The 16,799-nt window shown below is 41.7% G+C and overlaps 2 protein-coding genes across 13 annotated transcripts in view; both read left to right on the forward strand.

Moving 5' to 3' along the window:
- Positions 1-16,799, forward strand: part of LOC117986168 (collagen alpha chain CG42342) — a 440,414-nt gene that overhangs the window by 412,457 nt on the left and 11,158 nt on the right. For 6 of the 12 annotated variants that reach the window (XM_069501551.1, XM_069501550.1, XM_069501553.1 and 3 more), the window contains 9 exons: positions 384-419; positions 956-991; positions 3,262-3,297; positions 4,730-4,801; positions 5,544-5,612; positions 6,621-6,800; positions 7,088-7,193; positions 9,430-9,545; positions 16,194-16,328. In XM_069501551.1, coding sequence (XP_069357652.1) covers positions 384-419; positions 956-991; positions 3,262-3,297; positions 4,730-4,801; positions 5,544-5,612; positions 6,621-6,800; positions 7,088-7,193; positions 9,430-9,545; positions 16,194-16,328 — 786 coding nt within the window. Of the gene's footprint in view, positions 1-383; positions 420-955; positions 992-3,261; positions 3,298-4,729; positions 4,802-5,543; positions 5,613-6,019; positions 6,074-6,620; positions 6,801-7,087; positions 7,194-9,429; positions 9,546-16,193; positions 16,329-16,799 lie in introns of all 12 variants that reach the window. The other 6 variants (XM_069501552.1, XM_069501545.1, XM_069501544.1 and 3 more) reach the window with 5 other exon arrangements.
- On the forward strand, positions 10,463-11,981 carry LOC138402938 (uncharacterized). The gene has a single exon (XM_069501557.1). It carries the CDS (start codon positions 10,761-10,763, stop codon positions 11,958-11,960), a length of 1,200 nt encoding a protein of 399 aa, XP_069357658.1. The 5' UTR covers positions 10,463-10,760; the 3' UTR covers positions 11,961-11,981.

Below are 16,799 nucleotides of genomic sequence, written 5' to 3' on the forward strand. Positions count from 1 at the left end.
TTTCAAATCCCTATTGCACCCCTTTAGGGATTGAATTTTTAAAAATACTTTCTTAGCGGATGCCTACGTCATAATAGCTATCTGCATGTCAAATTTCAGCCCGATCCGTCCAGTAGTTTGACCTGTGCGTTGATAGATCAGTCAGTCAGTCAGTCACCTTTTCCTTTTATATATTTAGATTAGACTTTACGTGTTACTGTTATCTTCCAAAGCCATCATGATCCAAACTTCATAGTCGCTGATCGTTCCTCCCAGAGTTTGGGACAATACGCAGATAAACTTTCAGCTCTTATAAAATAACGAAGATCAAGCACGCACTGGCTCTTAGTCCATTATATCTTTATATTTTTATTTGTTATTTTATTTTTGCTATTTATTTGCAGGGGTTGATGGGGGCGCCGGGGAAAAACGGATTCCCGGTATATATTGCGCTTTTTTATATCACATTTTAGTTAATATTTTGTTATTGTGACGTGCCTACTTTTTGATCTGTCACTATTCCTCTTCTTGGATCTTTCGATAACTTCTATCACTTACACTCGCACACACAAGTGTACAAGTGTACAAGTGTACAAGTGTACAAGTGTACAAGTGTACAAGTGTACAAGTGTACAAATGAATATTATGAAACTCTCTGCGAGTCGATGTTCTCCGACATTGAGGGCAGCTACAATAATAGCGACACGTGCCGTCGAAATATAAGAAAAACTATGAGTTTAAACCTGCGCAGAGGGTGATCTGTCGGTCTGTTTGACTGTAAGCTTTGTTATACCTAAATAAGCTGCCAGGTAACAAAATGGCAATAAAAACGTTTACGTAGTAAGTATAAACAAGTGTAATTGAGAATGTAATGTAGCGTCGAGTAGAGAGGAGGAGGAGGAGGAGGAGGAGGAGGAGGAGGAGGAGGAGGAGGAGGAGGAGTCGGGCAGTTAACAGATAACGATTCCCGTTTCAGGGCAGCAAGGGCGAGAAGGGCGAGCGAGGCTTCATGGTAAGCGCTGACCCCGTAGTGCCTCGACCCGCCTCGAACCCGCTGCCCGTAGCCCCTTAAGGCGACCCAGCAAGCACGCTCTTTACAACCGCCCTAGCATTATTTAACGAAACCACAAACTTTTGCTAGCGGATAATAAATTAGTGGCCTTCAGTTTAGGTATAGTCCGTACAAAGTAACTTTTCTCCAGCCATTTTAACTCTATGGGTCAACTGTCATATCCAAAGTACGGTTAACCCTTACACTAGGTGTAGAGAATAGGTAAACCTTTAAAATAAGGACAAAAATCGTACTTTTGGGATGAAATTTGAGACATAAAGTTAAAAAGGCATTACATTGATTGACGTGAAGTGATAAGCGACTCAGAAGTATGTCTACGACGTAGGCTCTCCGTAGCTTTGCATCGAGTCATCGAGTCATCACAGGTCCGCTTACCCACAACATTGACATTGGAATTTGAAATGCGTCGATGAGTAGTCTTATTTAAAATGCAAAGAAGGTAATCAAATAATTGTATAATAATATGTGGCAGAAAGTTAGTGGTTCCACATTCGCTACGATACGTATTACATGCACCATGCTGCACTCGTGGAGCTACGCGCGGGCTGGCTGGCACTGGCACAGATCATGTTCCGTTGTGGTGACGGAAGTGCGCGGTCACGGCCATTCTGACTTGCCGGTTGTCGTTGCACCCGCACGTACCAGCATTGATGAGACTTTAGCGATTGTAGAGAGCGTGCTGATGGTCACGTCCCGTAGAGCCCGGCGTAGTAGTGTCGGTTTAACCCCGCGCGTGTAACATGTGCCGACTAACATATACCTATACACTATAGCTATATCTAACAACATAATCACCTGCATCCACTTAGTACCAAAGTTTTATTTACATCTTGTACTAGCGTCAGCAGGGCCCTGACTCTTCGTGTCACTGAAATCGTAACTGTGGCACATATTATTGTTGTAATGTAAGACTGTTGTGAGCGAGGCCTCCACATCCACCTCCACCGGTGGTTTACAACAGTGTGAATACTTGTTCACAACAAAATTCGTTGTAAACAATGTTGTGTGTGGAGGGCTTGCTTACAACAGCCTGGCTGGGGTCGAAATGCGACAACTCATTGTTGTTAGCTGGATAACAAGTTAGCCGTTGCCTGCGACCTCACGTCGGGCCGACGCGGGAGACATGTTATGGCCAATGGCAGTTTCTATTCAAACCAAACCTACTCTGAATGAAACTCTACGTGGAATTGTACTCGAATGCTATATCGCTTGGCGCCGAGGCTCTGCTGGTAGAGTGGTAATTAGCCACGGCGGAAGCCTCGCACCAAATTGTGAGAGGCGAAATAATTTATTATTTACTAGCTTATGCTCGCGACATCGTCCGCGTGGACTATACAAATTTCAAACACCAATTTGACCCCCTTAGAGTTTGAATTTTCAAAAATCCTTTCTTAGCGGATGTCTACGTCATAATAGCTATCTGCATGCCTAATTTCAGCCCGATCCGTCCAGTGGTTTGAGCTGTGCGTTGATAGATCAGTCAGTCAATCGCTCGATTTTTCCTTTTATATTATTTAGATAAATTTCTAAATGATCCCTGTTCCGGAATTTCATACAAAAAGTAACAAATTATTGTAGGTAGGTATAGACCGTGTAAAATGACAACACGCGCCAACTCTATGGGTCAGCTGTCATGTCAAAAGTAGAAATAGAAAAAGTACGGGTTTACCTTTAAAATAAGGACTTAAATCGTACTTTTGACATGAAATTTGACACAAAAAGTTAAATGGCGCGTGAGGAGTTACATTTTACGCGTTATATTACGAGTGAGATATGATTTGAATAGCATAGCGAATTAGTTTATACTCCCTTAGCATGTCAATGCAAATGTAGTTTCCCTACCGTAAAATAGATGTCGTTAGTAAAAGTGTATCTCGCGCTATATTAAATTAGAAAACCGGACACCGCCTACCGAGCGTACAAAATGTTACATAATATCTCGGTTTACTGTGCATTGTATGCAATATGACAGTAAACCGAGATGTGATACGAAATACTTGTAGATATATTACGTGAATCAAAATCAGTGCTTCAACTGAAAAATAAACGTGCGTGGTATTAAGATGTAACGCTATTTACTGTTTCTTCTTTAATTCCTTTCTTCTTCTGATCGCTTCTTCATTTTAAGAACATATAACACTGAGTAATACAGGCAATACATTCACATAGTTGATGTAAAATATTGAACATGATTTGTTTTCACGTTTCAGGGTCCTATTGGTCTGGACGGGCCCAAGGGCGATCCGGTAAGCATTTATATGTCTCTTTCTTTGATGTGTTCTCTCCCCGATGAGCCGACTCGTGGACTTACTTCATGAGAACAGGCTACTGTAAACAATCTCTGATGTGTTCTCTCCCCGATGAGCCGACTCGTGGACTTACTTCATGAGAACAGGCTACTGTAAACAATCTCTGATGTGTTCTCTCCCCGATGAGCCGACTCGTGGACTTACTTCATGAGAACAGGCTACTGTAAACAATCTCTGATGTGTTCTCTCCCCGATGAGCCGACTCGTGGACTTACTTCATGAGAACAGGCTACTGTAAACAATCTCTGATGTGTTCTCTCCCCGATGAGCCGACTCGTGGACTTACTTCATGAGAACAGGCTACTGTAAACAATCTCTGATGTGTTCTCTCCCCGATGAGCCGACTCGTGGACTTACTTCATGAGAACAGGCTACTGTAAACAATCTCTGATGTGTTCTCTCCCCGATGAGCCGACTCGTGGACTTACTTCATGAGAACAGGCTACTGTAAACAATCTCTGATGTGTTCTCTCCCCGATGAGCCGACTCGTGGACTTACTTCATGAGAACAGGCTACTGTAAACAATCTCTGATGTGTTCTCTCCCCGATGAGCCGACTCGTGGACTTACTTCATGAGAACAGGCTACTGTAAACAATCTCTGATGTGTTCTCTCCCCGATGAGCCGACTCGTGGACTTACTTCATGAGAACAGGCTACTGTAAACAATCTCTGATGTGTTCTCTCCCCGATGAGCCGACTCGTGGACTTACTTCATGAGAACAGGCTACTGTAAACAATCTCTGATGTGTTCTCTCCCCGATGAGCCGACTCGTGGACTTACTTCATGAGAACAGGCTACTGTAAACAATCTCTGATGTGTTCTCTCCCCGATGAGCCGACTCGTGGACTTACTTCATGAGAACAGGCTACTGTAAACAATCTCTGATGTGTTCTCTCCCCGATGAGCCGACTCGTGGACTTACTTCATGAGAACAGGCTACTGTAAACAATCGGCGTTATCCTTTGCGCCACTAAACGATCACCTTGGGTTGGTGCTGTTTACACAAATGAACACTAAACGATCACCTTGGGTTGGTGCTGTTTACACAAATGAACACTCAAATATGATAATGGCTGCTAATAAATGTTCGTTATAAAAAAACACGTCAAAGTGAAAGTCTGGCAGTTTTGACTGAGTTAGTTGTGGGCTCTTCTCAGACCGGGGCGCGTTTGGCATCCTCGTAGCTTTAGTTTTATTTTTAAGTAATTAAATTACTATCACCACTATAATATTATCAACCTACAAATCCAACAACTGACTGTCAAACAGTGCACAACAGCACCTCCTTTAAATAAAATATTTGTATTTATTGTGATTTAGGAAGTTGGAATGTGTATAATGAAGCAGCTCCCGTGGCATGTTCCAGGGCCGGCCGGGGGACAAGGGGCAGAAGGGCGAGCACGGCAGCCCCGGCTTCGACGTGTTCGCCGCCGTCAAGGTACTCCGCCCCCGACCACTGTTTGTGGGTAGATGGTGTTCATGTAGACAGGAGCCTCGGTACAGACTGAAGTTAATTCTATATAAAATGTCCTTCGCGGACATCGGGCTCTACGGATATAAGTGATGCTTTATCAGGCTCGTAGTGGCTAGCTTAGCCAGCTACGGATCACGTAGTGGCTAGCTGAGCCAGCTACGGATCACGTAGTGGCTAGCTGAGCCAGCTACGGATCACGTAGTGGCTAGCTGAGCCAGCTACGGATCACGTAGTGGCTAGCTTAGCCAGCTACGGATCACGTAGTGGCTAGCTGAGCCAGCTACGGATCACGTAGTGGCTAGCTGAGCCAGCTACGGATCACGTAGTGGCTAGCTGAGCCAGCTACGGATCACGTAGTGGCTAGCTTAGCCAGCTACGGATCACGTAGTGGCTAGCTGAGCCAGCTACGGATCTCGTAGTGGCTAGCTGAGCCAGCTATAGATCACGAGGTGCCGGGTGCGAATACCGGCTTAGGCCAAATAGTTATTGAACTTTTTTGTCAAGAAATTGTCAGTTGAGTCGAACCTTAAGTTGAGTAGTCGGCAGAGATACGGCTCTGCTCGTAGCGGATTGTCGACCCATTGGACTATGACAGTGACATATAGAGAGTGCGTCTGTCTTGGCACTCCAGTATCCGTCCGCAGTCGCTGACGGTCGGAAGTAGTGTCCGGAGTCGGATGACGTCACTAACGTGCGGGTGTTGCAGGGCGTGAAGCGGTCGGTGGACAGCTATAAGATGTCCCCCTACACCACCGCGGAGATCATTGCCGTCAAGGTACACTACTGCCGCCACTACGCCACTACGCTTCTATTGTTTGCGCTTCGTTGTTACGCGTACATGTACATGGGTCACGTTGTGTGTTTCCACTTCTCAGAGAGTAGTTTAGTGGGCGTTTTGTACTTTGTTTTACTATTATCTAAATGTGTAGAAGACTTTCGACGACACTCGAACACGATCTGCTGTGTATATCGACGATCGAGCCTTGATCCTGTTCAAAGGGATGCGCGAGGCTGCACAGCGCAGGATGTGTGTGAAATCCTCCAACGTATATGTCCATGGCTCAGCTCACTTGAGTGTCCTCCAGCGGCGCTGAGCTGAGAGGGAGGGTCACACCCATCCTCACGGGCGTGTTGGTGTGTCGGTCGGTCGGCGTGCGCATGTTGTACTGTGGCGTGTTGTAGGGCCTGCAGGCGGCCGGACACAACATCTCCGCGCACTCCGTCATCCAGCTCAAGGTGAGTCTCCAGGCGCCGCCTCACATCCGCTTCACCGCCACCACCATATATGTGCATGTAGATGATAGCGATCGGGGTATGAGGCAGAGCGCCTTCCGCCGCCTCATGCCCCCATTGCCATCTCGACCTGTCGCGTACTATACACATGCCTTAGGTCTTCTAGATTCTTCAATTTCAATTAGTAGATTCTACTTCAGAGTTCAGGATCAGCATGGAGTGCTTGTTTTGTATTATGAAATATTTTTAAAGATATTCACAAATTTTTATAAAAACGTAATATTTATATTATTGATTAATAAGTAATATTGTATAGTATTCGCTTATTATTGATTAGCTTACAGTCTATATCATATTCTACGTAGGCACTCGGCACCACTACACTTCTAGCATAGGTTCAAGAACTCTTCGAAAAATCTTCTACTTTCACAACAAATATTAATCACCTTCAAAATATTAAATATTTTTTTATAAACTGGCTATCATTAACTTTTGCAATAAAATTCTAGTACGTACTTAAATTTTTAATTTGAGATGCGATGCATTACAGGGTGAGCCCGGCGAGCCGGGGCCGCCCGGGCCGCCGGGGCTGCCCGGCACCGAGGGCACAGCGGGCGCGGAGGGCCGGGGCGGCCCGCCCGGCGCGCCCGGTGGCGCGGGGCCGGTGGGGCCGCCCGGTCCCGTCGGGCCCCTGGGCCCCGTGGGGCCACCTGGACCTATCGGACACAAAGTGAGCCTACACTATTATTATATTAAGCAGAGTTAATCTCCTCTAGATTATATTTGTTTGTTCCGACCGAGCAGCGGTAGCGGCTGTTCGCTTCCCCACAAACCGTCTCAATATTGTTGGTGCTATATTTTACACTATATGACACACAAATAAATGTGGAATGAGAAATGATTATTTATGTGCTTCGTGGAAATCGAATGGACATTACCGACCATTACCGACGTCACTATGTATATGTGTAACTATTCATTACGTTACAATTAACACGCAATTTGGTAACGTTCCAGGGCGACAAGGGCGACAAGGGCGAGCGCGGGTTCACAACGACGCTGAAGGGCGACGCCTTCCCCACCGGCATCATCGAGGGCCCCCCCGGCCCGCCCGGGCCCCCCGGTAACTGTCCCCCCTCCCGTCCACGGGCATGCTCGGTGGTCGCTTAGCTGTAGCCGCGGTAGACCTTACTCCTCGACAACACTGCTAGAATACGACAGTCGAAACATTTTGACGTCAAAGTGAAACGGACCTAACTCCTGTTTGTACGCTGAGTTTGTCCTTTCGTCTATTGTCTTCAGCCAGTGCCACCTCCTCCGAAAACAGCAAAATAAAATCAATGGTTCTGACTAAGCGAGGATGTTTAAGTCTAAGTTACTTTGACGTATTTAGTGTTTCGGCGCACGGTTCTATCAACGTGGACGAGATGTAATCTCATACTAAGGCTACTGTCACCAACTAACGCAGACACCGTTTTGATTTTGTTACGTGTCGTAGAGAGCTTTTTAATATTCCGCTGAGGGGAGCTTGTAGATTTTGTATTTTTGGAGGTACAGTATTACCACTTTTATAAGTGTCGCCAATGTACCTGCGCAGAAGTGTTATTTTCGAATAGTGCAAAATACTTCAGCCAATCGTAGCGTGCGTCCGTTCACTACTATTGGTCGTTGCCTACGCGCCATGTTTTGTTCGCGTGAATTGTGAGCGAGATAGCACGAGAATCTGTTGTTTTTGAGTTTAAAATCTTAATGTCAAGCATCAAGGTTCGTATTTCATTGGTGTACATTCAGTTTTAGACGGTACTTATTAGGTTGCGCCTTTCTGCGCGAACGAATTTTGTCGACACGACTTATAAAAGTGGTTATACTATAGATACATTTTAACTGTAACAATAATACTCGTAACAACATTAATATAACCAATTATCTCGGAAGATGTTGATCGGCAGACAAGGCCGCAGGGCAGGGGGTGATGTACGCAGTACGATAGAGAGAGATGGAGAAGTAGAGATGACGTGTAGTGAGTAGAGCGCGCTTGTGTTGAAGGCGCGGAGGGCGCGCGCGGGGAGCGCGGCGCGGCGGGCGCGGCGGGGCCGCCCGGCGAGCGCGGCGCGCGCGGCAAGCGCGGCAAGCGGGTAACGCACCGCCACCACGGCAGCGGGCGCGCGGCGTTGCGACTCTCTACCCCGGGGGAACTGTTCTTCCACCTTCCACCACCTGGTCGTCTCGTGTTCTTGCACTTTCAATTAATATTGATATCAAAATTGTATTAATTTGAACGATATTTCACGGTATTATACCATCCGTGGGTCGCTTCGGCTTGCGGAAGTGTCTACTGTTACCGAAAGTTAGTAAGTTGAGTCGCAACGCTGCTGGCCCCAGACCCCAGTAAACAGTGACGACTGTCTCTATCGAGTACTTCGGAAGGCTTAACGTCGCGCTGCTTACAATACACCGATCAACTGGATCTTTTTTATAAATTGAGGATTGCAATATTTATTTTTAACATTCTTTAGTTGCCAATAAATCTTGACTAAGTATATCAGGTAAGCGCCGCGTTCCGCCCAGAAGTCAGCCTGGAGTTCTTCGGTCTATCGTTTCCTACCTACGATGCACAGTGTCTTCTGAAACCATTCCTCTTCTCAGTGAAAGCATTTTGAGTTTATATTGGATCTGAAAGGTGTGTCTTCGACTACATTACCGTCTTCTATCTTGGAGCCCTCTGCAGTTCTGTCTGGACGAGCAGTTTTGTCCGTGTTTGTATCTTGAGTTTGAACGCATTGGCATGCATGCAATACAGCACGAGCATGTGACACACCCTAGCACTAGACTCTAACTGTTGTTGCCGCGTAGTTGTAGTGGTACAAGTGACGACTAACTGTAGCTTGGCAGACGACGCGCTGCCGGCGGCACCCAGGCGGTGCGGGGAGCGGCGCCGCAGACCTTGAGATAAGTAACTTATTAATTTTGTTCTAGCTAACCATCCCGGCTTCGCTTACGTGGAATTTCTGAAAATTATGTTTCCTTTCTTTGAGAGAATATGAATAATAAAGAAAATCTATATGCATATTAAGTTTCAAGTCCGGGTTCGAGCTGTTCGTTTATTTCAGTCAGTCAGTTTCTCATTTTATGCATAAAAATTTCAGAGAAAAGTAATCGTTTTATTCCACTTACTGTCTTTCTGAATAGTTTCAACGAAATCTTTTATATCGAAGATTTTTGAAAAAAAAGTTTTTCTAATGAAAAAAACTCATTTAGTCTTTTCTAAAATGATGCAATTAAATTATCTTCTGTACATTTTATTTTCATAAAAAAATGTAGTCGATCAGTGTAGTGATGGTGATGGTGGCACGTTGCAGGCGCGGCGGGTGCGGCGGGCGCGGAGGGCGCGGAGGGCGCGGCGGGCCCGCGCGGCCCCCCGGGCGCCGACGGCCGGCCCGGCGACCCCGGCGTGCCCGGCCCGCCCGGGAAACCGGTGAGTGGCCACACGGTACACTGCCTTCCGTCAGTGTCTTTGACGAGTGATATAACTAAACTGACTAGTTTAGCTCATTTCTAATTAGTGGTTTCAAAACATGTACCTACGTACGCAGCAGAAAATGTTGTACATCGAACTTGAGAAAGATAGTGGTTTCGTGGAGTGTTGTCTCTGTCGTTGAGACCGACAAAACGTCATATAGGTATGAGTGACAGAGATAAAACTCATTCAATAAATCTCATTCATCATAATATTATGTAAGTACAATATTTAGTGTCATTTACGTTCACACACACTGTAATAAATCCGACACCCATGAATAAAATACTTATTATAAAACCATACTTTGTAGAACTATACCTCACTATCAATTCTGTAACACACAGATTTGAGACACAGTTAATATTGTAATATGTACGAATTGACAGTTTAAACGTAGCATGTTCATATTAGCTGTAACATAAAAATGCAACTCCTCAATATAAGTAGGTTGCCTGCACATCGGATTGAAAGAGAGGTGATGCAAAATTATGTCTGTTAAGTAGTTAAGCAATACGATTAAGACAATAGTATGTAAGATTTCTTTATTGGTATTGTTAGTCCATAAGTTTTGTAGATCATAAGCCGGCTCTGAGTAAACATCTTTCACGGTTACCGCATTTTATTATTACCTACGGTCTCAACATACTTCATGGCGACCAAGCCAATCGGACCAATTTAGTAAAATACTTCAAGTGAAATCAAGGAAAAACGGCAAGCAAATTATTTAAGAAAATCATTTCGGCGCAAGACCAATAATACCAGCTTCATAACTACAGCTGCTCAAAATACGAGAATCATCAGTCCATCGTCAACTCGGCCATCGATGTGCGTCCAGGGTTATCCCGGCCACGACCAGGAGGTGTCCAGGGTGTTCCCGGCCCAGTTGCAGAGGTGTCCAGGGTTATCCCGGCCCAATCCACGCTACAAGACCGGTTCAGAAATTAAGTTGCATCGAAGTCAAGACTACATCGAGATCTACCGACGAGGCCCGCCCAAGGCTGAAGATTTGCAGACTGCTAAAGTGAGTGCAATATTTATTTTATCACTTTGTAATGGGCCAGTAGGTATTATATTTTAAACTGTTCAAATCGTTAATGTATATTAATAATCTTACTTATTTTATTTCACAAGAAAACTGGAGAGAAATTAGGAATTAAGCTTATAAATTAAATGACTACCGAATTAAATGTATTACATGGAAAATTAAAATATTTAAAGGAGTATGTTGTTAAATTAGGAACGAAAAGAAACACAGAATTAGCTTACAAAAAATTTCAAGAAGCAGAATCAATATATCAACAGAGCCTTAAAATTTGCTTTGAGTTAGAAAAACAAAAGTTAACAATTAGCACATCCGATAAAATAGTAAATAATCTAGTCTTTGAGGAAATAGAGTCCTTTTACCGGGATATAGAAAGCTTAGTTACATTTAGACCAAAATCAAACACAGAGAGATCAAAAATCGCAATGGCTTCATTTGACATAAAAACAGCTATCGCCTTGTTACCTGTGATGACAGGCCAAGAACAGGTAACACAACAATTAATAGACGCCATAAAACTCTACAGTTCCATGATTTCCGAAGTAAGTAAACCCACCCTCATAGAATTTGTCTTAAAAACTAGGCTTTCCGCGAGCGGTAAACTAAGATTAAAATCGTCGTACGCGTCTACAGATGACTTAATTGCGGATATGAAAAAGTTTCTTATACAAAAAAAATCTGCTGTTGCCTTGCATACACAGCTATTACGGACAAATCAAGGCAACAAAACAATCGAGTCTTTCGGTACTGAGCTCGAGGAACTTTTTGTAAATCTTACGTTAGCGCAAGCAGACGGAAACGACGACAATTTCCAGATACTAAGGCCAATTAATGAAAAGATAGCGATAAAACGCTTTGCGGATGGGTTGTCGGATACTAGACTCAGCACTATTGTCGCCTCTCGGCAGTTTGACTCGTTGCCGGAGGCTATCAGAACTGCAATTGATGAGCAATTACAATCCCAACAAACTTATGACGTCATGACTGTAGGACATCGAACAAATAATTATTATAATCGTGGAAATCGTAGAGGTTTTAACAACACGCGTTACAATAGATATCCCAACCCAGGTCAGGATTCTTATAATAATCAATTTCAGAGGTATCGAAATAGTAATCAGTTCCATAGAAATTTTTCTAATCGAAATATTAATAACTCACATTTAACAATGTCATCGCGCGGTCAACGACACGCGCGTGATTTCGCGTCAGCAGGAAATTCGAACCAATTGTCTCGAGTGCAAATTGCAGAACAGGTGGATGAAAACAATACTGCTGAAAATGATAATGTAAATCCGCAACCAGAAGATAATTTTTTTCGTTCCTAACGAACATGATAGACATTTTATTTACAGCTATAATAATTGCAGTAGCGTCACTCTTGGTGTAGGAATTAATTCTACTGTGAATTTATTAATAGATAGCGGAGCAAGTCTATGTGTTATTAAATATGAATGGCTAGCAAAGTATAGCTATCTATTGGACAAAATAGTGCAGGATAGAATAACAATTAAAGGAATAAGTGGCAAGTTAGTATCAGAAGGTCACGTCTACTTAAATTTACAGTATAGAGACGCTATTTTCAGTTGTAAATTCTATGTTTTTAGGAATATAGGGTGTTCTTTTGATGGAATACTAGGCGAAAATTTTTTCAAAACATATAATGCTATAATAAATTATAGGGAAAATGTCTTGGAATTAAGTTTAAACAATAATAATGTATCGATTAGTTTAAATGAGTCAAGAAATTGTAATAAGCATACAATTCCAGCCCGGTGTGAGACTATCAAATACATAAGTAGTACTTGTAGTGGCGATTGTGTAACTTTAGCGGATGAGATTATGAAAGGTGTATTTGTAGCCGGTGTTATATCTAAACCGAAGGAGGGTTTAATTCCTCTCAGGGTGTTAAACACCACTGATGAAGATATTGAAATTGATTTTTCTAATATGAAAATATATGATTTACAAGAATTTGATTTATGCGCTTTTAGTGAGGAAAAAATTTCTGCAAATAGAGTAAAAACCCTATTTAATCTTTTAGATTTAAAGTATTTAAATCCGGAAGAAAATCTGCATATTAAGCAAATTTGCGCGAAGTATGCAGACGTTTTTCATCTACCAGGTGACAAATTATCGGTCACAAATTTAATGGAACACACTATAACTCTTAAAGACAACGCTACTCCAGTGTATGTTAAGCCTTACAGAATTCCGCATGCATTAAAGTCGGAGGTCCAAAAACAAATACAGGAAATGTTAGATAATGATATCATAGAGGAATCTACATCTGAGTGGTCTAGTCCAGTCCTCCTTGTACCAAAAAAAGCTGATAGGTCTAATGAAAAGAAGTGGAGACTTGTTGTCGACTACAGGCAGCTTAATAATAGAATCGCTGACGACAAGTTTCCACTCCCAAATATTACAGATATTCTTGACGCACTTTCAGGCAATATTTACTATTCCAAATTAGATCTTTCCCAAAGTTACTACCAATTGAATCTTAATGAAAAAAGTAGAAAATATACAGCTTTCAATGTAGACAAAATGTATCAACTGTCACTAGATGAAAATTCACGGGGCTACACAGCTTTTACAACAGATAAAATGTATCAGATGAAAAGATGCCCAATGGGTCTTAAGACTTCCCCTAGTGTTTTCTCGAGATTGATGACTATAGCCATGTCTGGTATTAACTATAGCCAAGCATTTTTATACTTGGATGACGTAGTTGTCATTGGAAAGTCTATTTCTGATCATGGTAGAAATCTCATGTCAGTATTAGAAAGGTTGAGAAAAGTAAACCTTAAACTTAACCCTTTGAAGTGTGAATTTTTACGCAAAGAAATAGTTTATCTAGGACACAAGATAACATCAGAGGGTATTTTACCCGATCCAAGTAAAATAGATGCCTTACTTAACTATCCCACCCCCAAAAATGCTGATGATGTAAAACGCTTCATTGCCTTCGCAAATTATTACCGACGATTTATTCCACAGTTTTCCAAAATAAGTTTTCCATTAAATAAGCTGTGCAAGAAAAATTCTGTATTTTCATGGACCATAGACTGTGAGAATTCTTTCCAGAAATTAAAAAAATGTACTTATTCAACCACCCTTATTATCATACCCAGACTTTTCCGATAACAACGTTTTTAGATTGCAAACAGATGCATCAAAAATAGGATTAGGCGCGGTATTATCAAATAGTAATGGACAAGTAGTAGCGTATGCTAGTCGCAACTTAAAACCAGCGGAAACTAGATACCCAATTATTGACTTAGAATTGTTAGCAATTGTTTGGGCAGTAAGACATTTCCGTCCATACTTGTATGGCAGGAAGTTTAAAATATTTACAGACCATCGCCCACTTGTCTATCTTTTTGGATTGAAAGACCCTTCAAGTCGACTAACGAAATTCAGACTTTACCTAGAGGAGTATGATTTTGAAGTTGAATACGTGCCAGGTAAAGAAAACGCAGCGGCGGATGCATTGAGTAGAATAACAATGTCATCTAATGACTTAAAATTATTAAAAGAACAGGTAGTATCAGTTCTGACTCGCGCGCAAACTCGTAAGTTAAATACTAATAATATAAGCCCGGCAATGACAACCAATGATACTGCAGGCCAAAGGTTAATACAACCGTCGGCTGTGGAAGTTTTAAAGAAAACTAATAATATTATAGAAATAATAATCACGGAAAATATTTCTCGTGACTTGATAAACAAAAAAGATGTTATTCTTTCAGACGCGAAAAATTGCGCATTTGTTGCTCCAAAATCAACTATTTATCTAGACTCTCGATCATTATCTACCCCGCAGGTGTTAGTGAGAGACCTAGAATTATTATGTAAAAAGTTGAATATTAACGAAATACTTCTTATGAGAAATAAGTATAATGGAGCTGATATAAAATTACTTGCAAGTAATTTTAAATATTTAGGAGTGTCCGCGCCGCGTTTATTGATTTGCAAAGAAGTGAATAGAATTACAGATAAAGACCAAAAGAGAGTTATTCTAAATGATTTTCATTTATTACCGACTAGTGGTCATGCTGGAATTAATAGGATGTTAAATAATATCAAAAAACATTATTTTTGGACAGGCATGTCAAAAGATGTTGCTCAGTACGTTAACGAATGCAAACAATGCAAGTTACAAAAATATGCAAACAGACAGGTTAGAGAACCTTTAGTTATAACTTCAACGGCCAATAGTGCCTTTGAGCGTGTAAGTATGGATATTATGGGTCCTTTGCCGCGAGACGACGATGACTATAGGTATATACTTACCCTGCAGTGTGACTTATCAAAATTCGTAGAAGCTTACCCGCTACAACGCAAGGACACGGAAAGCGTAGCAAAAGCCTTCGTCAATAACTTTATTCTAAGATTTGGGAAGCCACTAGAGATCATTTCTGACCAGGGGTCTGAATTTTTATCATCCACGATGAGAGAAGTATGTGAATTACTGCATATTCAAAAATTAAATTCAACATCATACCATCATGAAACAATAGGCAGTTTAGAAAATACACACAAAAATCTTGGTGCATACCTTAGAATTCAATGCGAGAAGAATAAAAACAATTGGAGTAGTTGGTTACCCTATTGGTGTTTTAGCTTCAATACTACAGTGCACACCGAAACGAAATACACACCTTTTGAATTAGTTTTTGGTAAACAATGCTCTCTACCGAATAATTTAGAGAGTGGTATCGACCCTCTGTATAACTACGATAGTTACCCGTTAGAAATGAAATTTAGGCTCCAAAAAGCACAACATGATGCCAGAGAGAATTTAATCCAAAGTAAATTACTAAGAAAACACCAGTACGACAAGAAATGTAACCCTATAACCTATAATCAAGGCAATTTCGTTTTAATTAAGAATTTTTTGGGAGATAAGTTAGATAGCGTGTATAAAGGCCCTTACGAAGTGGTAGAAGAAGTTGCACCAAATGTAAAAATCATTAAAAATGGAAAAGAGTATTTAGTACATAAGAATAATACAAAACTGTTTAGAATTAGTGATTAAAAAAAAATTGTATGTGTTAATTATAATTTGTAACATTTGTGAATCACCTTTTTTTCAATTCCAGCGTCTAAACATTTTTTTTTTCTTTTAAGGGGAGGGGTAACCGCATACATTTTCAGGGGAGTTGTAATATGTACGAATTGACAGTTTAAACGTAGCATGTTCATATTAGCTGTAACATAAAAATGCAACTCCTCAATATAAGTAGGTTGCCTGCACATCGGATTGAAAGAGAGGTGATGCAAAATTATGTCTGTTAAGTAGTTAAGCAATACGATTAAGACAATAGTATGTAAGATTTCTTTATTGGTATTGTTAGTCCATAAGTTTTGTAGATCATAAGCCGGCTCTGAGTAAACATCTTTCACGGTTACCGCATTTTATTATTACCTACGGTCTCAACATACTTCAATATAAATAGAATTCTTTAACACCGCAACGAAAAATAATATAGCTTCTATTTATTTGACGAGATGTAATGCAAATTTCCTCGAGTAAAATCCTCCTGGTTCCGTCGCAGGGCGAGATGGGGCCAAAGGGCGAGAAGGGCGACTACGGCGACATGGGCTCCCCGGGCATGCTGGGCGCGCCCGGCCTGCCCGGCCCGCCCGGCTACCCCGGCCTCAAGGGCGACAAAGGCGACAAGGGTGACTCGGTGAGTGGACGTGGACAGGGTTGTGTTAATTGGGGGTTGATTGGAGCGTGGAGAACCACGTCCTTTAATTAAATTATTTTAATTTAATTTTAATTTATTTTTTATTTCGACAAAATGAAAAGTGAACATTTTCCCACCAACTTTGTCTGTAACCACAAACTTCTGAACATGTTCAGGTTTTCTCCTGGACAGCGTTTATAGTCACACCAGTAGGCACTCCTCGACTCCTGCAGACTTCTGCTTCTCGTGAACTACTTACTATACAGGTCTGGTGATGATTTTTAAAAGTTTTTTCTGGTTATAAAAGTATTAAAAATCATAGTTTCAAAGAGTTAAAAAAATGGTTTACGTAGGTCAGTCCAGAGAGGATCTAAATCCTAAAAATATGTTTTCGGCTTCTTTTATTATTCAACAGTCCCCGTATTTATAATTGTATATAATATGTACTATGTTATTATATTTGTATGAAGT

The sequence above is a fragment of the Maniola hyperantus genome, chromosome 10 (assembly GCF_902806685.2).
Source record: "Maniola hyperantus chromosome 10, iAphHyp1.2, whole genome shotgun sequence".
In the NCBI taxonomy this organism is placed as follows: domain Eukaryota; kingdom Metazoa; phylum Arthropoda; class Insecta; order Lepidoptera; family Nymphalidae; genus Maniola; species Maniola hyperantus.

Excerpts from the sequence above, each read along its gene's own strand:
- LOC138402938 (XM_069501557.1), top strand. The coding sequence starts at position 10,761 with ATGACTACCGAATTAAATGTATTACATGGAAAATTAAAATATTTAAAG.